Here is a 20722-nt window from a genome sequence, read left to right as displayed (position 1 = left end):
ACCCACCCACCCACCCTCCCTCCTCCATCCCCTTTTCTAGATACCCTTTTGCTGCCGCGTCTTCACGGAACCAAAAATATATTTCTATTTAATTCATCTCATATCTGCGTATTCATCAATTCGATTAACGGTAGATGTGAGATTACTGTTTTTTTGTTTATCGGAGAATTGGATCGGGAGTTTTTTGGTTACCGGAGATGGGGGATGGGGATTCTATTACTACGGCGGTGGGACAGAATTTGGTGGAACGAGATTTTGTGGAAGAAGCTTCTAGAATCGTCGAACAAGCTAAGGAGTTGCAAGACGCAGCTTCTTCTTTGATCTCGAGAACTACTCGTGAAGAGGATTCGTTAAGGCAGAAAGCTAAGTCGCTTGATTCGTGCGTTCAGGGGCTTCGTTCAGCTGTAAGGAAGAGTAAATTGGATCCTAATCAAGCTGAAAAGGTAATGGATTTCTATTAGTTTTTTTTTAAAATTTATGTACAACAACATGTATTAGGCAACTCTGTTCAATGTGTGTGCGGATGGAGAGAATAGTTTGAGGTTGATTTTTTCGGTGCATTTATGTTTACATGCATGTGCATTAAGGTATTTGGTGCTAGTTCGACGTAGATGTGATTTGTGTTAACTTTTTTTTTTCCTTCATGTTTATTTATTTTCAGTTGGAAGAGGAGTTGTTTAAAGCTAGTTATGTATTGAGTGAGGGAGATGCTGCAGCTTTTCTTCCGAACAAATCTCATGGTATGTTTCATTTTTTTCCTTTGTTAAATTTATGATTTTACTGGTTGTTTGTTGTTTCTGATGTGGTTAATTACAGGAGGGTTTTTGAGGATGTTTTTGGGGCCAATCAATGTTCGTGCTAATAGAAAGGATGTGCAACTGAAAGTGAAAGAGGAATATAATAGTTTCAGGGTATGTGTTCCGAGCTTTGATTTTTATATTTTTAGTGGTGTTTAAGTTATTGTATTAGAGTTGGGTGATTAGTTTGTCTTTGGATAGTTGATAAATCTAATGGTAATTGAACAAATTGGTGCTCTTTTGGAGTTGATTAATTTGATTTGCATGTACGATATACTTGTTGTGATTTAGAAAAAAGGTGAAAAAGAGAATATGGTGAACTGTATCATGTTCAAGTTAAATTGCTTCTACATGCACCAGAACTCGAATATGTTTCAATGCAAGCCCAACTTTTGAGAACTTTTTCCATATTGTATTCATCATTTTTTCATGTGTGTTGTGCATGTTACTGCTTGATATTTGAGGAAGATTAAGATTTCCATATTGGTAGATAGCCTCTCCTTTGAACAGATTCTTGTATATGGAGTAGACTTTGAGGCCAGCGGCTTATGCCTTGACAAAGCCTGGTTAATATTAGTCCCAGATAATAGTTGGGATAAGCTACTATTATCTATGTTTTTGCTCCTTTCAACTTGAATTACATATTATTGAAGTTCTTTCTAACTGACCATCTACACTTCGTTATGAGGGAAGAGAGCTAGTGCTGCTTCTATCAATCAAACTTGAAATGATTCTGCCCTTCCCAGATAAAATGGATAAATGACTTGGATACATGGAAAGCCTCAGTTATGTGCAAACCTCTTTCTTGTAATTACTATATCCGATCTTCTCTTGACAGGACAGGACAGCATATCTATTCCTTCTTTTCCCATCGGTGCTACTAGTCTTGAGGTCTTGGATGTGGGATGGATGTTTACCAGCATTGCCAGTCCAACTTTACCAGGTAGTACATTTAAATAGAAGATTTTGTCATTTGACTTCATATTCATGGTAGTCTTGCTTTCCTATTTATTATAGTGAAACTTTTACATTTAACAAACAAGTATTCTGAGCTCCTCGATGTCTTCAGGCCTGGTTGCTTTACCTCTACACAGGTTTGGCTCTGCGAGAGAACATTTTGAGAGCGAATGGAAGTGATATTCGTCCATGGTAATTGAGCAACATCCCCTATTGCCAATGAAAATTTAACATCTGTCATTTGTTTTATGTTTGTCAAGTAAAACGCTTATCTTTGTTGTTTATGTAACTGAAGTAGCAGTGCAATTTTAATGATTCTAAAGTTTGTTACCAATATTATATATGTTGAACACAAAAGACAGCTAATTAACAGAAATTATGGTCGTATTGTTGCAGGTGGATAAAACATCACTACTGTGCTATGGCCATGGCACTTATAAGTCTTACCTGGGAAATAGAAAGAGAACCTAACTGTTCACAGAAGCAGGTTTTTATTCATTTAAAAATGACATGTATATTTATTTAGCTGCTTATCAACAAAAATGTACTTCTCTATAATGTTTAAGATTTATAATACTCATTTTAATGTACAATCCATTGCAGAGGGGTGTGCAACTGTTCCTGAAATGGGCTATCATGCAAGGCGTTGCAATGCTCCTTCAGAATAGATATCAGAGACAAAGACTGTACACTCGTATTGCATTAGGAAAGGTACGCAAACAGAGGAATCACTAGTTTGACTAAGAAACTCTTCGTGTGTCGTAATTTGTCCTTTTAAAAATCCGTCTTAAAGCTTCACTAATTTTGTGCAGATGAACTATTCCTTTTATAAGTCAAATAAATTTTAATAATAAGCACCAAGATGGTTTTTGGTATCTAGTGCATATAGGCTGATATATTTCTCTCCACAGGGCCCGGACACCACAATTATCAAAAAAATAAAAATATTTCTCTGCCCTGTGGGTTGATTAAATAACAAAAAACCTTGAGGATTGACTTCAAGGTCACTCTTTTGGCTCCCTCATGTTGAGGGAATGAGTTTTGCCTTGTAGCTGAATAAAGAAGACATTTGTACTCCCTATCATCCATTAACCTATCCTAATTGTGATATATTGTCTTCTGAATTCTGATTTCAGGCCAGGAGAATGGATGTTGTGTGGGGAGAGACTGCTGGAGTAGATGGTCAATTATTGTTGCTCTTCCCTGTATTATTTATCTTGCAGGTAGACTGAGTTCAATTTGGACTTTTTTTAACTGAGCTACTTTTTCTCTTGAAATTTCGCTCCTGTTGTTTCAGGAGACTGGGCCTTTAGGTTCAAGTTGATTTTTTTTAAGTAGTCCAAGAGTGGGAATGCTAGTGTAACTTTGCATGATGTACCTAGTGAATGCATGTTAAATATCATAGATGCCCCCTTTTAGTGACTGTATAGTTCAAAGATACCTAAAGTCTGTCAAGTATCCGTTTTTTATGTGAACCTTGACATGAGTTCCCCTGTGAGTTGTGTGAAGTTTCTGAATATTGGTGTAACAACATAATTTAATCTGAGCTAAAAGTAGCTAATTACAATTAGATGGGTCATGGGTGATAATCTGTAGCCTTTTTATGACTTGATATCACCTTTTGTGGATGATACTTCTATTCTAGACATCACATTCAACAATAGGCACTATCCTTGTCAGGAAAAAAAGTCAGTTTAATTGGTTATCCCTGTGTACACAGAATGTTCCATGAAATTTTATCGGTGTAGTGTTCTATCTTTTGAGCTGGTTCCAAATGACTGTATGTCGTTTGTTCTTAATGTCAGGGATTCGAAGCATATGTTGGAGTCTTGTTGCTTAAGACAGCATTCATTGGTGTTGTTTCTGAGTGGCAGGTAAGATGAAACTCCCTCTCTTCCACCAGATGTTATCTAGTTTGGTTGCTCATTGAGAATACAAATCAAACAATACAAGTAACTAAATTAGACCTTCCCTTCTGTAATATTCAAATATATATCTTGTGTAAGCTGCCATGCCAAAGAAATCATGTTACTGTAACAGCCCCTTCCTATCATTAACTAATTAGTTTCTAAAATAATGCGATTGTGGCAGGTTGTTACCTGTGGGATCCTTCTGATTATCATGGCAGCTGGGAATTTTGCCAACACAGTGAAGACTCTTGTGACAAAGTCTCGGGTTAAAGCCAAAATGAAGAGAGGCAAAAGTAAACAAGATCTGAAATCTGAATCTCCCGCCAAAAGTTCGTGATCGGGTGTGTCTGGTCCAGTCTAGTATCCTGGCTATGATAGACGAAGATGCGAAGTTATTCTTCATATACCCTTTTTCTCGTTCATATGAGTACGCACCATAGCTTCTCTGACACTAACTTTGGGCTTCAGAGGATATTGCAGGAAATAGTCGCACATGCAGTCCCCCAAGGAATGATTTTGTTTGGTTCTTTTTGTTTTGAGTGTTTGCTTGTCTCGTGTTAAGAAATTTATGATGGGAAGGGATATGTCTACGTTAAAAGAACTTTGACCGTTCGTCATTTCCCTTGTTACTAAATTTTGGTACTACTTAAATATTAATGATAATTGTAAGCAGCAGATGAGCAAAGCCTTGTATGGTTTTTACTTGAAGACTTGCTCTGACGTGTGCCTCCTTATTTTGGTATGTATCAGTTCTATTCATACTAATAATGCATGTTAGGGAGTCTTTTCCAGAATGCTTCAGTTCAGTGATTTATACTTGCTACAATTTGATGACACCATTATCAGGAAACATCTCAGTGAGGATTCATATAGTAGACTTTACCTTGTTTATATTGTCGACTTTAACTTGTTTGTGACTGATGCATAGTTGTTGACAGAGTGCTTGATCAGGTTTAGGTGCTGTGATTTTTCTGGGTACTAATTCGTGTAATGTCAAAGCAGGTGATTGAAAATAAACGTAGAATCCACAGAGACTTGATATAACTGTTTTTCTGTCCAACGTTTGTTATTTTCTTCCTTCTTATTATTCCTTTGGTCTTTCAATATTTAAAGGATGATGGATTTTATCCCCGACGAATGAAATGAATTCGATGATTATGTATTTGCTATTTCCAGCACTTTCACTAGTGTAATTTAAAATGTGGTCACAAATTTCAAAATGAGTGCAACTTTGCCATTTTGCTAACTCTGCTCACATCCTTCACCTTTTCCTTGTCACCATACCAAAAACCCGACAGGTTCCTTCCCAGAGCAAAAATGCTATTCCTCTTATCAAAAAAAATTTTAAAAAAAAATCACATATTTTTTGGCTTTCCATATCCTCCCCATGTTAGAAAATCAAATCAGAAATCAAAGTCATTGCTGCAGTTCTGTTTCGAGTTTCTGTTAGCTCATTTGAGATATTTTGTTCAAATCTGGCTTGAGGCTCCTGTAGTGGTTTCGATTTCTAATCATATCCAATCAACTGGTTTTGAACTGTATACATGGTTCCATTGACCTTCTACAGCAACCGTCTGAATTTTGGACATACACCTGAAGTTCAGGGCAATATTTATACCAAACTTCGAACCAAGAAAAAAAAGTCCTGTGCCTAAGAAGAATCTGAACAAAAACGGTGTGTATGAAAACATTTTTCTGGTGATTAAAAGTACGCAATATTTTTAAAATTGTGACTAAATTTCAAGGACATGCCACGATAACTGGTTATAAAAGTGAGTCTTACTCATGTAATCTTACGAGTAGAGTCTGGATGACCTTCATAATTTCATCCATCTATTATGCCATTTTTGCTATTTGTTGAAGCATATGGCTTAGTATCGGAAACACACTTGTATTTTAAAATCAAACACTTATTTGTGACACATCGATGTATAAGTTTCAACATTACCCTCTTATCCATTTCCTTTTCCTCTAGCTAGGTTCATCTACCATGAAAAATGGATCGTCTCTCAACCACAACTTTTTCCCCCCGGTGACAAAAACAAGAAGGTAGAGAAAACAAGAAACTTACAAATTTTTAGCCCACCTATCTCTTTCCTATATCTGTCCAATTACTAAAAGCTGTGAAGGGAAATGACATGGTAGAAAAAACTGAATGTACTTTTATTCCTAAAAATTACAAAAAAGGAAGATTCCAAATATAAAACAAAAATAGATGAAAGGGAAGAGCTTTACAAGCAATCTTAGTCAATTGGGGTAAATACTCTACTTACTTGCGCTTCCGGATTATGATTGCCTGACTCTATGTGTGTTAGATCCTCCAAAAGATATGGATTATCATTGGAGGGTCCGAACAACTTAGCTATAGTGTTCACAACAAACTAATGAATGCAAGACATGAATCTTTCAATATACATCTATTACTTAACCATTGTTAAGTGATTGATCAGAGTTCTATATTTGTTAGTTTACAAGAGAAGACTATATACTGAACTTACGTTCTCAGCTTATCCAAAGAAATGATATCATGTGCTTTCATTTCAATTTTCTTTCAGAAACTCAGCAGAGTTTCTATTCTTTTCATTCAGGGTCGTTTGGTTTGGAAGCAAGTTGTGCATAGATTACTAACGCAAGTATTGTAATGCAGATATTTATTCTTATCGAGTGTTTAAACTAAGTAACTTAAAATAACAAGGGGAGAGGCTAAATCTAAAATAAAAAAGCCAAAAAAAGCAAACCATAAAGAACTAGAGGATATTCCTGGAGGTTACATGTTTGTGGTTCATCATTCTCTGCTCTTCAAAAGGATGCCCATGCTGCTCCAGTCTCCGGCATCTCCGGAAGGAACAGGTTCAGTGTTGAACTAGGCTGGAAAAACCCAAACTTTTCCAGCAGTCTATTGAATAGTATGCCTGCTGCATAAGATACACCAGAAACCGTGAAGCCTAAAATAATGTAAGTTGATATAGTTTTGAAGTAAGGTTTGGGTGCTCTCTGAACATAGGCCTTTCCAGTAGCCAGCATTAAGATGCATACAAGTGAAGCTGCAGCAACTGCCACAATCTTGAGGTCCTTGTCATCACTTTTGCGGAACGAGAAGCCATAGGTTACGGGAGGCAATAGTCCAAATATAATATATGATAATATAACAAGTACAGCATGCAGTGTGAAGTTTTCTCTCCGGCCAAGTTGTTCTCGATACCTATCTACATGTTTTTCCATTATCTGATTGCTGGCTTGCTCGAAACGATCTCTTTTCAACTCCCAAAGCTGCAAGTTTTATGAATTCAGAATGGATACAGAAAATTGAACTGAAAACATGAGGAAGAAAAGATGCCCCCACAAATTGATTGATTTGAGTAAATTCTGGTAAGAAGGAAAACATGGCTTCAAAATGTGATAAAACATTTCCCATCTCTATTAGCATCTTTTAGTCCCGCAAATGAAGAGGTTGGCTAAAGCTTCAGGTTAAATGGTTCTTCTGTGCCATTGCTAGGACCTAATTTTTTTTTATAACCATGGTGTTCGAGAATGCTTGCACTCACCTCGACTAATTTTATGGGATATTTGTCACCTCGTAATAACAACAAGTACCAAGTAACTCTATCCACCAAGGTTAAAACAAATGGGAATAAATCACCTAGTGTTTGTCTCTGCTGGGAATTGAACATGAGAATAAATCACCTAGTGTCTTGTCTCTGCTGAGAATTGAACCTGAGACTTCATGGTGCTCAACCCACTTCATTGACCACTAGGCCACACCCTTGGGTGCAGCTACGACCTAATTTTTGTTGGAGAGTGCTTGTCTCCCCTAGGTAAATAATCCGTTCATAAGAAATCCAACAACAACATACTCAATGTAATCCAACAAGTTGGGTTTGGGGAGGGTAGAGCGTATGCAGACCTTTATCCCTATCATGGGAGGTAGAGAAGTTGTTTCTGATAGACCATCGGCTCTAGGAAAGCATACTAAAGCAGATGGAAAAAAATAATTGGAAGTGAAGAAATCATGGCAAAATGCTAAAGCCAACTTACATTGTGGAAAATGATGAAAAGTCCACCAATCAGATTAGCCATTGCTAGAACTAAAATGTTCACTGCAGTAAGACATGAAGATACCATCAAAACAAGAAGAAAGTTTAAAAGACAAAGTAGGGAGCCAGAGCCTTTTATAAAAGTGGTTTTTTTTTTCTCAAATAATTTTTAGATGTTCAAGAAGATGGAATACATCCATAGCAAAATCAAATTATAATTGACCAAGAAAATCAGTTACAAATTTTTTAATTAGCCTAAAGTCAAATTGTACTATTAATCCATATAAACAAGATTTATTTTTTGGCTAAGTTTGTCAGAGGCACTATTCCCACACCAGTGAGGGTAAATGAATAAATACTTGTGAAAATTCAGATAAAGCATCAGTTGAGTAATTGAACTATGTTATCGATGATTGAAACATGATAATACTACATATCTCTTACATGTAGTTGTGTCACCACCAGTAGCAGACGCTACAACGCTTAAGCTTGTAATTGATTCAGCTAAACCCCCAAATATAATGCTTTTAATGATCTCAATTTTGTAACCATCTGCACCATCAGTTGCCTGTCCTTCAACAGATTGGATTTGAGTATCTAGATTTGCTGAAGCTGTTTCTCTAGTTTCATGCCCAGCTTCCACAGTTATAATAGTATCGTTGCCTGCCACACAATTGAGTCAAGAAATCTAAGCTACATAAAACTCCATTTTACGAAGTAGCAGTGCTGAGAATATGCACAATCATCTTTATTCAACCTCTATTCAGCATAATCGCATAAATTATTCAACATAAAAACACAACAATCCTACTAGCCTAGTTCTTCTTTAAGCAAGATACTGACAGCAGAAGTTCAGCACTAGTCACTAAGTATATGCTGTGCTTGGCAGTCCAAGCATTTGGATTGATAGTATGGTAGAAGATGATACATCAGATTATAGATTCTTCCATTTTTCAAAATCAATCAACTTTATACATCAACTAGTATAATGATTACATGGTTAATAATGCTTCAACTCTTTCGACATACTTTGTCATCGACTCACAGCTTTAGGAGAGCTTTTATTAGGAAGCTTACAAGTGGTGAGAGGCTGATGAAAAAGCCTTTCTCAATAATCTCTGATCCCTAATTGCAACTAGATTTATGTATAGTCACCATAAAGTATTACAATGAAATATGTCCAGTTCTTACCTGCAATGTTATTTGCAGCTGCTTCCACAGTAATGTTGGGGATGTTATCCAGCTTATCTTGAATTGATAAAGCATCCTTCACCGATGAAATCAAGTCATGCTCATCAACGTTTAAAGGCTGCTTTGAGTGGATCTCTATATTGGTCTTTGTGATGGTATGCTGAGAAACTTCATAGTGATGGGCGCCGTCTGTCAATGAAAGGGAGACATAGTAATTGGCAGCAAAGCAATCAAATCAAACACTAGTAAGGCAGCATAAAGGCAAAAAACTTTTCTCAAACTAACACCACTATACCGCAGATGACAAGTTGATGAGAGTGCAACAAAAATACTTCATTCCGAACCAACATTTAGCAGATAAATGGAATTGCTCTTTTTAGCGCAAATAATTACACATACAAAAGATTAAGTGCCTAAATTCCTACGAACTAAATTGGAAATTAAAGCTTCAGGTGACGGGGAAACACTTATTCAAGAGATAACCTATTTCAGGTAAACCATTCAGGATTTCTGTTGAGAATGTCTCAGGATATTGCAGAAATAAAACAGTTAGCTATTTTTAGGATTTTTAAATTATGTTATTAGAGTCTTATTTGACTTATATTTAGGAGTTAGTTCTTTTTATTTGTTATTTGAATTAAGCTGATAAGTTAGTATCTTATTTTTCTATTTTTAGTTAGGAATTATATCTATAAATGCAAGTCTCTGAATTATTAATAAAATAATTCTCTTTGATAATACTGCAATATTTTTTCTCTCAAAGTCTTTCTCTGTTATTTTCTTTATTTCTTTATTAAAATACCAACAATTGGTATCAGAGCCTTATTCTTGAGGGACCTGTGAGTAGAAAAATGAATTCCGAAAATAGTTTTTCACGAATGGCTCCTCCTATTTTTCATGGTGAGAATTATCAACTATGGGCTTGTAAGAATGGAGACCTACTTGGAGGCTCTTGATCTTTGAGAAGCCGTGGAAGAGGATTAAGAAATTAATCCGCTGTCAAATAATTCTACCGTGGCCCAGATCAAGAGTCACAAGGAAAAGGAAACCATTAAGTCGAAGGCAAAAACAACTTTGTTTGCTGATGTTTCGACAACTGTTTTCACGAAAATCATGACTCTCACATCACCAAAAGATATTTGGAATTATCTGAAGAAAGAATATGCTGGAGATGAAAGAATACGAGGAATGAAGGTATTAAATTTAACGAGGGAATTCGAATTGCAAAGAATGAAAGAGTCAGAAACAGTTAATGAATATTCTGACAGATTGCTTGGTATTGTCAACAAGGTAAGATTACTAGGCACTGAATTTAAAGATACAAGATTTGTTGAAAAAGTTTTTGTTACAGTGCCCGAAAGATATGAAGCATGTATAACTACTTTGGAAAACACACAAGATCTGTCCAAAATTACCTTGGCAGAATTGTTAAATTCTTTACAGGCTCAGGAACAAAGGAGACTTATGAGGCAAGATGGCATGGTTGAAGAAGCATTAGTAGCCAGCCACAAAACTCAAAGCAAGGGTAAATTTTTGAAAAATTACCCACCTTGTCAGCACTGTGGAAAAAATGGACATCCTCCATATAAATATTGGAAAAGACCAGATGCACAGTGCAAGAACTGCAAACAACTTGGTCATGAAGCTGTGATTTGCAAAATCAAATTTCAAAAAGATGAAACAGTTGCCCAAGTCACTACTGTAGAAGAAGAAGACCACTTATTTTTGGCAACTTGTTTTTCAACCAAAAAATCTGATTTTTGGACGATTGATAGTGGTTGTACAAATTACATGACATATGAAAGAAATCTTTTTAAAGAGTTCATTCCTATGGAAAATAAGAAAGTCAAAAATTGGGAATGGGTGATTGTATTCTTGCAAAAGGAAAAGGGTATGTTTCAATTAAAACAAATTCAGGTACAAAAATAGTTTCAGATGTTCTTTATGTGCCTGATATTGATAAAAGTTTGTTTAGTGTTGGTCAATTAATAGAAAAAAGATTTAAATTATTATTTGAAGACAAATATTGTCGAATCTTTGATTCTACTAAGCAAGAGATTTTACAAGTTGAAATGAGAGGTAAGAGCTTCTCATTTAATCCAACAGAAGATGCACACAAGCCTTGCAAGACAAAGGATGAATTAGCAGATTTGTTCACAAGGTCAATTTCAGATGAGACTACAATCTACAATTCCTAATCCAAGAAGGAGTGTTGAGAATATGTCTCAGGATATTGCAAGAAATAAAATAGTTAGCTATTTTTAGGATTTTTAAATTATGTTATTAGAGTCCTATTTGACTTATATTTAGGAGTTAGTTCTTTTTATTTGTTATTTGAATTAAGTAGATAAGTTAGTATCTTATTTTTCTATTTTTAGTTAGGAATTATATCTATAAATGCAAGTCTCTGAATTATTAATAAAATAATTCCCTTTGATAATACTGCAGTATTTTTTCTCTCAAAGTCTTTCTCTGTTATTTTCTTTATTTCTCTATTAAAAAACCAACAATTTCGCCATTCTTAACACTCTGTTCGCATCTTACAACAATTTTTAGCCCAGTATTGACAAATATGCAAGTAATTATGAGCTTGTAACCAGAGAACTAAGAGGAGGGTTAGTGACATACCTTCACTACTAAGTTGAAATTTATTGTCATTGTTTGCCACCAGAGATTCAGAGGAAAACATGGCTTCGATATGTTGCACATGTTCTTGAGGGATTTCTGTCAAAAAATTGGGTTTCCCATTTCCATCTAAGCCGTTGAGTGCAAAAGCTGTGGTTGCTGAAGACAGAAAGGACTCATTATTTGTTTATTCACATGAAGCCAAGTAGGAGCTGAATCCAATTATGATTATTGGAGTATTATATAATAGACAGGTCATTGTGATTACATCCAAGTTAGTCAACAAAGCAAAAAGGATCTTTTTCTTTTTTTCAAATATAAAATAAAGAGAAAACACTTTTTTCTTGGTGGGGCATGTGAAAATTGAAAATTCCCCCTAAAGTAATGCAGATTGAGTAAAAATAACATTTCTTTTCAAAAAAATGTAATGAAATTTTATGCTAAGAATAGCACCCAGAGAGTGCAATGAGTAGTACAACTACTTGCCATATGCATCTCAGCACAACAGCTACATGTGAAGATAACATTTATATTACCATTGACTGACCACTGAAATAGTTGAGGGAAGTTGAGGCAAATCCATTTCTTTTTCTTTTTTTCGCAAGGTTGAGGTAGAATGTTCAAAAAGGGCAACACATTACATGTTCTGAATTGAAATTAGCATGAGCAGACATTGTTTTTTCAGTGAAATCATCTTAATAGAGTAAATTTCATACTAGAAACACTACCTGGATCTTTATTTAGTATTCCCCCATCAGATTTTAAGTCAGTCTCTGATTTCTCAATAGTTAGAGACTCCTCCTTTGTTGAAGTTATCAGAAGCTTTAGTTCATTTTGTTGAGATGCTGGCACACTGTCCTGCACAAGATTTCCATTACTAGATTGAATTTTTCCACCGGGTCTCAACAGCTGATCCTTCTTATCACTAGGTGCTGGCAGACTTTCCTGCACAAGATTTCCATTGCTAACTTGAATTCTGCCAGTGTTTCTTAACAGCTCATCATTCTTATCATTTCCTTGAACTTCATTAGAAGAAGCTGAGACGCTTGGCTGATTATAGGTCTCTGAATCAAAGATGTCAAGGACAGAACCTGCTGCACAAGAGAAAACAAAATCGTAAAGAAAAAAGTGCAGGAAAATGCACCAAGGAGCAGAAAGATCTGATGGCAAATAAGTAATTAGACATAATGCAAAATCGGATCACTAAACTTATCTACTCATCCATGTTATGGATGCTTTTTGACGTGATCACAAGCAAAGGCTATTTCTTTAACTATCTGTGACAAGCAAAAGATTTAAATCCTTACACTCCCTCATTTTAAGTACTCACAGTCTGACACGATTTTACTTTACATCAGCTATTTCATTCAACCACATGGAAAAGAAACACAAGAAACATTTCTTATTTGTAACTTCTTTGTGGTTATCAGATATTTCATTCTAATAAGAAATGCTTCTTGTGAGCAGGGCCTGTGTTAAACCTGAATTGGTGAACTTAGTTTACAGATTCTTCATTTTAATATTTACTAGAAAATAATATAGTGCTGACAAAGAGATGCAAGCATGGGAATTTGGCATGCCCTTTAAAAGAAAGCCTTGAGGAGCATGGGTAGTGTATTATATTCAAGCTATAGAAGCATAGCTGCATAAAACATGCACAATAATAGCTAAAATCAAAGCATAGATGGATATGGCTCAAAAAGGTTTTCAATGAAGTCACAGTAACAAGATGCATTTATTTTCCCTTTAAAAAACAAAGGTGAAAATCTTTATTGTACCTTCTCGACTCTTTGTTGCATTCTCTGATTTACCCACTGTATCAATCACCATTTTCCCTTTCATATTTGCATCTTGGTTCTTTGATCCTAAAATTTTCCCTCCAGCTTCCTGAGTGATTTCACTGCTGGAATATGCAGGTGGGGCTGATGGCATAAGTACTCCAGAATCATTTTTCACTACACTTGCCCCAATACCACTTCCTGCATGAGAAAGGCCATCAATTTAAACAGCATGATAATCTTTAAATTTTCACTATGTTAAGCAATGCAATGACCAGAACTAGCCATAAGTTCATCCTATTGCTTTACACAGAGAATGTCATTTGGGAACCTCTTTCTAGCTAGGAGTTTTAGCTTCTATTGGATTTGCAACATGTCATACCGAACTAAAATCCAGCCTCATAACTTTTTCATTGTCAACTCCACATATTTATTTCAACATGGCAGAAGTACAGTTACCAGCTATAAAAGTACCTCACTTACAATGGTCGTTTTCTTAATAAGGTATGTATTACTCTCTCCATTTCAATATGTTTGTCTTAGTTTCTATCTGGACAATCGAAGGATATTTTCTTTGACCGCAATTTTTTCAAATACTTTCTAAATATTTTGAATTGTTAACTATTGAGATTTATTGTACTTTTTATGTAGTTTCTAAATATGTAAATTTTGTTTTGAAAAAAATGGAAGGTTCTATGTCCGAATACACACCTAACAGTAGTTAGTTTGACCCCCATACTCCGAACTAAAACAAACAAATTGAAACAAGGGGAGTATTTAAAAAAAGAAAAGGAAACAAGTACCAAGAAGGTGCTGTTGGAACAAAGAGTAAACAAAAATAAGATAGACTCTCTTTTGCTATATCTCTAGCCCATTTGAGGAATCCATCATTGACTCTATGTCATTTACATCATCCCCTTTCCCCCAATACTTTAAACTGTAAAAACATCTGAACTAAACAATTGAAATGTCTCCAATATCAAGGTATTGCTTTACGATCAATCAACTACAGCTCTAAAATGTACCAGACTAGTATGAAAAGCATCTCAATGCATTTTGCAGTTCATACTTCACACAAAATCCCATTTTTTATGAATGACTAAACACATTTTGAGGTCTTTCTTCTTTTTCTTTTTTCTGAAAGAAATTTGTAGATAGATGCTACTTTGTGTAGAGTTGGAATTTATAATGCTCGTTAGGTAAACACAATTGGAAAAAAAAAAATAGAAGTGGAAAACTCAGTACCTTGCTCAACTGGTGCTTTTCCCTTATCTAATCCAAAGATAGGGGAGAACCATTTTTTGTTCTTTGTAGGTGTCTGTTCACCTTTGACATTTTCTTTAGCACCTTTGTCTCCAAAAAATCGGAACAGTTTGAATCCACTCCCTGAAAGTTTGAAAAAAGGGTCATTTCTAAGTTAATCTCAGTCACCAAAAACAAAAATTGCATGCAATCTAGACTAATTATTGAATTTGTTTGAGTGTATTTGCTGAGTACCAACCACAGTCTGTCCCCAACAGAATGCAACAGATTGAGACTACAATACAGCTCCTTTTTGAATGGTAATTCTTGCAAACTATACACTACTGGGTAGACTGTTTTACATTCACAAGCACATGGATTAAGGAGAAGAACCACTTCTTTCCATACGATCTACATCTAAAAAAAAACAATTCCGGTTCCACTTAAAAGAAAAAAATTAACACCAACATCATATGTAATTCAACGATCTCACGATGATATAGTATATGCTTTATAAAACATGATCACAAGTGTCTGGAACTCTTCAAGTAAAAGAAGAGTATGATTCATTTTAAACATTATATCAGCTAATCCCAAGCCAAATATTGAAGGCCAATTTCTTTTCTTTAGTTTTTGTTCATTTTTCACTCTTCTTCCCCCAAAAAGAGAAGTTTTGACCGCCTTTCATGAGTCCTAAAGGAAAGAAGATGAAGTCATTCCATCATGTAGCTATAAGCAAAAGTAATAAGTTATCGACCTATTTTAGCTTCTATTGGGCCTGCTAGATTACCAAACAATGGATAACTCTGAAATAACAATACACACAGATATTTGAGCAAGGTATATTCATGTCATTGCACATGAAACAGTTCACCATAAACTGCATTGCGATGACAAGCGGCAACCAGATTTTATGTTGACTTTCAAGGTAATGCAAAGGTTTGTACCTGCTGGAATAAAAAAACTGAAGCATGATAAGCATCTGAATAGCTCTGGCTCTCTATCAGGCTGGTAGTCATCCACTGCCAATGGTGGAAGAGAACAGTCGGCTCCATCACGTACTTCATCATCAGCTGCCTGTGCATGACTAGCATCCACTTTGGAATCAACTACAACTTCAGGTTTGACACGTTTGACATCATCACCAGAAACCCGAATTTTACGTTTTCTTTTACGAAGAATAACCCTCTTAGTAATGCATGACTTGCAATTAGGGCAATAAAGATCATGTGTATTCTGCTTCTGAAGTACATTCTCAACATCAAAATCTTTTACATCAGTGTCACTGTCATCTATCAGGTCAGGGTCTGCACTTTCTATTTCATCAATGGCAGTGGACTTATGAACAATGCTGTGATCTTCTGAAAGATTTTTGGGAAACTGAACACTGGAACTTGATAAGTTGTAACTCTTCAAATATCCATTAAGGTGAATGTCTAGAGTAGCACTCTCTTGAACTCCTTCATCTCCTGGAATTTTATAGATCTTCTCCTTTATGGAATGTGTAGAAATGAAGTTACTATCTGCATGCATATGAAATAATTCAACTCTTCACTTCAAATGACTTTTCCAACTCTCAAAATCTAGACAGAAGCACAAACGTGAATCTGAAACTCAACTTGAAAAACATGTTCAAACAATTAATCAGGACAAGAACTTTAAAATTTTCTGCCATTCACAAGAGAAAGCTAGTTATAACATCGAAGTTTTAACTGAAGTTCACCAAATTTGCTTAGCTGAAAACCAATATCACAATCAATCAATAGACTGGGTAAGATTATAGTCATATAGGATAAATCATAATACAGGAAAAAACAGAACACATGGAGACCGAGGACCTTAGAATTGAAACCATAACTCTGCTGCCCCATGTAAAGAGATAATGTAGTGGAATAGATAGAGAAATTCATAGACCTAGGAGGATTGATTAGGGAGATAGAGATGATGATCAATCCCCATTCATTCTTTAATGGGAAAGGGAACAGGCAGAGCTGCGGCTATCAGGAATGGGTGATAGACAATTACTAAAAACGCCGACTATCTACGAATTACCAGGATCGGAATGCCAATCGACGAGATAAGCCTACAAAAGGTTTCAAGTTCAGACTATGATGATTGGCATCCTCACTTACGCAGCGAAATTGAGTTGATGGAGTAGTCAGTGCCCTTGAGTTATTCTCTTCGGTAACGTCTTCTCTCATCGTTAAAGGCGCCGCTAAAAATTACTAAAATAATGGCTTTCACGATGCAAATGTACAGGCAAAATAGCCTGAAACCATAAGGAGCAAGGAGAAAAAGGACACACTTATAATATTTGCTTGCAGCCTATTATGTAGCATCTGCAGATGTTAGAACCATTCATCACATTGAAAGTAGATTCTGCGATTGTGCTACTCCTTAAATATCCATAGAAACTGTTCTGTTAATTGACAACATCACTTCTCTACCAGTCATGGTTGTTTTGTTAAAATCAAAGTATCAACTGACCTTTGCTTCCCCTCTGATCTAACATTGGGTAATTAATCAGCTTATCCAAGTAGCCCCTAGGAATCTTTGTCCAACCAATATCTAGGCTTTTGCCTTGCAAAGTCCAACTGCAGGCTCGACACTTCCATATTCCTTCAATCAAACAGAAAGAATGATTGCAAAAATTGCATGTTGTGCCTAATGCATGAGAAAACGAGGTTGATTCATCTAAGTGGTTCAAAGACAAGGCATAGATGTTATTTTAAAACATTTAGTAGGGGACTACTGGTGGATCTCTATATCTACTACTAGAATATACATAATCAGTCACTTGAAAATAGCATCCAGTTCTTGCCAGCAGATGAACACAATCAGTGGCAGTACTTCTAATGCCAAGTCAATATCTTATTAGGAAAAAACTGAATCTAAAAACTATGTCATTGAGGGTCTCATAGTTAAAGAGAGTTCAATGCTTACTCACACTTCACTTAAGCACCCAGACTGCAAGTGTCTGCGAGATTCCATTTAAGTGTAAACTTTGTTCAGCTATAGTCTGAATGTTTGAAGGCCTTACTCATTAGCAGTGACTATGGACATGGATCTTCAAACATGAGTCCTTGTGGAGGGTTAGCTTCTCCGGAGGCATTAACCTATGATCTTCTGCTCCCAACGGAACTCCCCCAAATGAATAGCTATCAAACTTTACCCAACATGCACTAGCTAATTCTACACACTATCACACCTAATCTACTATTCTTTTATACTCCCTCCATTTCAAATTAATTGAATTGTTGAGACATTTTTTTTCATTTTTCAAATTAACTTAATTGTTCAATTTTCAAAACTACTTTTAAAATGTTCTTCCAATTTTACCCTTTATTAGTCAGTATTGGAATTAGTTATTAAATAATGTTTAGTTATTGTAATCATAAATTTGACAATAATTAATAAGGGTAAAAATGGAAAATTATGCTTAATTTATGTCTTAATCTTCTTTTTTTAAAGGGTATGAAACACCTCAACAATTCAATTAATTTGAAATGGAGGGAGTAAAAATATCAGTTGAGTCAAACATCTTGATCACAAAGGGATTAATTCATTTTAAAGAATAGTGAATCTTCAAATTTCCCAGAAAAGTTTGTCCTTTCTAAGGGATCTAGATGAGAGTTAATCTCAGAAAGATTCCTCACCACAAATGTTGAAGATTAGACAACAAATGGCAAAAAATTAAAGATACAAAGGAACAACTGTCCCACAGAAGATTTTCTGGAATTAAGCCTAAGACTAAGCAATAAAGTTTTTCATCTCCATAAATGCAAAGGAAACAAGTCCCTCACCTCAAGTAAGAAGCAAGAAGAGAATCAAGAAACCAAATATGCACATCCTCAAATTTCTAAGCAGAGTTATCCTTGAGAAATTTCACCCCATTGCCATAAACTTCAACACAGTGACATATTTATGCAAACCACAAACCTTTATGATGTATATATGCATACACAAACAAACGAACAAACATATGTATTAATCAAAGGGTCCCTTTGCAGTACAGAAGAAATTTTTATTTTTTTTGAACTGAATCAATCAAATAAAGAAGAAATAGTTTCAGACAAGTAGGGTAAGACGTGGGGTTCAAAAGAGTTTTTCTATCACTACCCTGAATACTGTATACTTTACCCTACAAACCCAATGAAGAAGACATGTAAATACACAGATCTTAAGAAAGAAGAATCAAGAGAGAATTTCATAAGGAATTTAAGTACAAAAAAATGGTCAAAAACAGTTGATGTAATATAATATATACCTTCATCTTTGTCATAATAGACAGAATGGCCTGAGCTGAAGGGCCCTTCTTCAGCTTCTGTTCCCTCTTCAACCCCATTAGTAGAAATCACAAGATGCTGCTTTGACTCTTTTTTAGGTTCAGTTCCCTCTTCAACCTCATTATTTGAAACTACAATATGCTGAATTGACTCTTCAGCTCCCTCTTCAACTTCAACCCCATTAGTAAAAGTCACAAGATGCTGTTTTGACTCTTCTTTTGGTTCAGTTCCCTCTTCAACCCCATTATTTGAAACTACTACAATCTGCTGAACAGAATCTTCTTCAGCTTCTGTTCCCTCTTCAACTTCAACCCCATTAGTAGAAGTCACAAGATGCTGTTTTGACTCTTCTTTTGGTTCAGTTCCTTCTTCAACCCCACAATTTGAAGACACAATCCTCTGAACTGACTCTTCTTTTGGTTCAGTTCTCTCTTCAACCCCATTATTTGAAGCCACAATCTTCTGAACTGGCTCTTCTTTTGGTTCAGTTCCCTCTTCAACCCCATTATTTGAAGCTACAATCAGCTGAACTGACTCCTCTTTTGGTTTTGTTTCCCCGTGAACTTCAACTTCAACCCCATTATTTGAAAGTAAAATATGCTGAACAGACTCTTCTTTGGGTTTTGTTTCCTCTTCAACTTCAACCCCATTATAGGAATCTGAAATATGCTGCTCCTCTGACCTCTCCAGTTCATCATCAAGATCAGATTTTTCTGTTCCCTCTTCAACCCCATTATTGAAATCTGAAATATGCTCCTCTGACCTTTCTTGTTCATCATCAAGATCAGATTTTTCCTCAACCCCATTAATTGAAACTACAATATGTTCAAATAACTTATCTTTTGGCTCAGTTCCCTCTTCATCTTCAACCCCATTAATGGAATCTGAAAGCTTCTCCTCCTCTGACCTTTCTTGTTCATCACCAAGAACAGATTTTTCTGTTCCATTAGTCATCTTTAGGGTAGAATTTCCATGCCCATTTGTCTCAATTTTCCCATTTGTCACTTCTTTAGTAACCTTAGAGCTTCTTACTTGAAGACCCCCTTCTCCTTCTTCAACTTCCATCTCATTTTGCTCCCATTTCCAATCTACTATCTCCATTCTTCAACCCCACTAACCTTCACTTTTTATGGTCTTACTATAAATAGAAAGAAAAAAAAGAAGAAGATATTATTGAGGCACTGAATGCAAGTAGCAGATCACAAGATATATTATATTTATTTATTTTCTTGAAATCATGAGCCAGTTGAGGCAGATGATGTTACACAGAGAGAGTGGACTATAGACTTATCTGCAAAGAGTTGAGTCTTTATCTACCTCTCAACTTCAAAAGAAATAGTAAAAATTATTATGTGAAATGCCATATATAAAGAGACTTAGTACTAAATTAAGTTAAAACTGAAAGTTGTTGAAGACCATATTTAAAGGGACCTCACCTTCTCAAGTTCGTCTCAGTTCATGTGACACATTTTTTTTTCTTCTTTTTTTTTATAAAAAAGAGAAAAAAGGTTGAGAATACATTTAACTGGTTAAAAATTACTCATAAATACGCTCATTTAACTATTTAGACTAAAAATATCCTTCATCTTTATTTTTAGTTCAAACGATTCTCAGCTTTCACTTTTTAATCTAAAAATACTCTCAACTCAAATTTAATAATTTAATCATTTTATTTATTTTTAATATTTTTTTATTTATTAATATTAGCTCATCCCAAAATATTTAAGTCTAACGTAAAATAAAATAAAAATTTATTGAGTAAAAATAAAAAATAAAATTCTTAAAATTATAGGTCATAAGATTTTTACTATCACACAAATATATAATATTTAATTAAAATCATGAATTTCAAGAAAAAAATATTTTTATTTAATTTTTATATAATAAATTAAATAATGCAAC

General features: G+C 35.1%; 2 protein-coding genes across 6 annotated transcripts; one reads left to right on the top strand and one right to left on the bottom strand.

Annotated features, from left to right (window-relative positions):
* Positions 1–4465, top strand: LOC102600351 (transmembrane protein 120 homolog). Its single transcript, XM_006347490.2, has 10 exons — positions 1–443; positions 662–740; positions 817–911; positions 1636–1740; positions 1867–1946; positions 2151–2241; positions 2358–2465; positions 2891–2977; positions 3560–3628; positions 3846–4465. The coding sequence occupies exons 1-10, from the start codon at positions 198–200 to the stop codon at positions 3999–4001; spliced, it is 1116 nt and encodes a 371-aa protein (XP_006347552.1). The 5' UTR covers positions 1–197; the 3' UTR covers positions 4002–4465.
* Positions 4466–6292: 1827 nt separating this feature from the next.
* Positions 6293–20152, bottom strand: LOC102599586 (membrane protein of ER body-like protein). 5 transcript variants are annotated; one of them, XM_006347487.2, is made up of 11 exons: positions 18802–20151; positions 17022–17153; positions 15482–16057; positions 14538–14678; positions 13293–13493; positions 12243–12608; positions 11518–11673; positions 8890–9078; positions 8143–8361; positions 7700–7761; positions 6293–6934 (listed from the first exon to the last, which is right to left on the bottom strand). In XM_006347487.2, exons 1-11 carry the CDS (start codon positions 19919–19921, stop codon positions 6464–6466), a joined length of 3633 nt encoding a protein of 1210 aa, XP_006347549.1. In that variant the 5' UTR covers positions 19922–20151; the 3' UTR covers positions 6293–6463. The 5 variants fall into 5 exon arrangements, with proteins under 5 accessions (XP_006347549.1, XP_015164335.1, XP_015164337.1 ...); XM_015308849.1 differs by having other exon boundaries at positions 12243–12605; XM_015308851.1 differs by lacking the exon at positions 8890–9078 and having other exon boundaries at positions 8143–8364; positions 18802–20152.
* Positions 20153–20722: the final 570 nt, after the last annotated feature.

This window comes from Solanum tuberosum, unplaced genomic scaffold (genome assembly GCF_000226075.1).
Source record: "Solanum tuberosum cultivar DM 1-3 516 R44 unplaced genomic scaffold, SolTub_3.0 scf00093, whole genome shotgun sequence".
NCBI classification, from domain to species: Eukaryota; Viridiplantae; Streptophyta; class Magnoliopsida; order Solanales; family Solanaceae; genus Solanum; species Solanum tuberosum.
The sequence above is the reverse complement of the archived record's forward strand: the minus strand, read 5'-3'. Positions and strand labels throughout refer to the sequence as shown.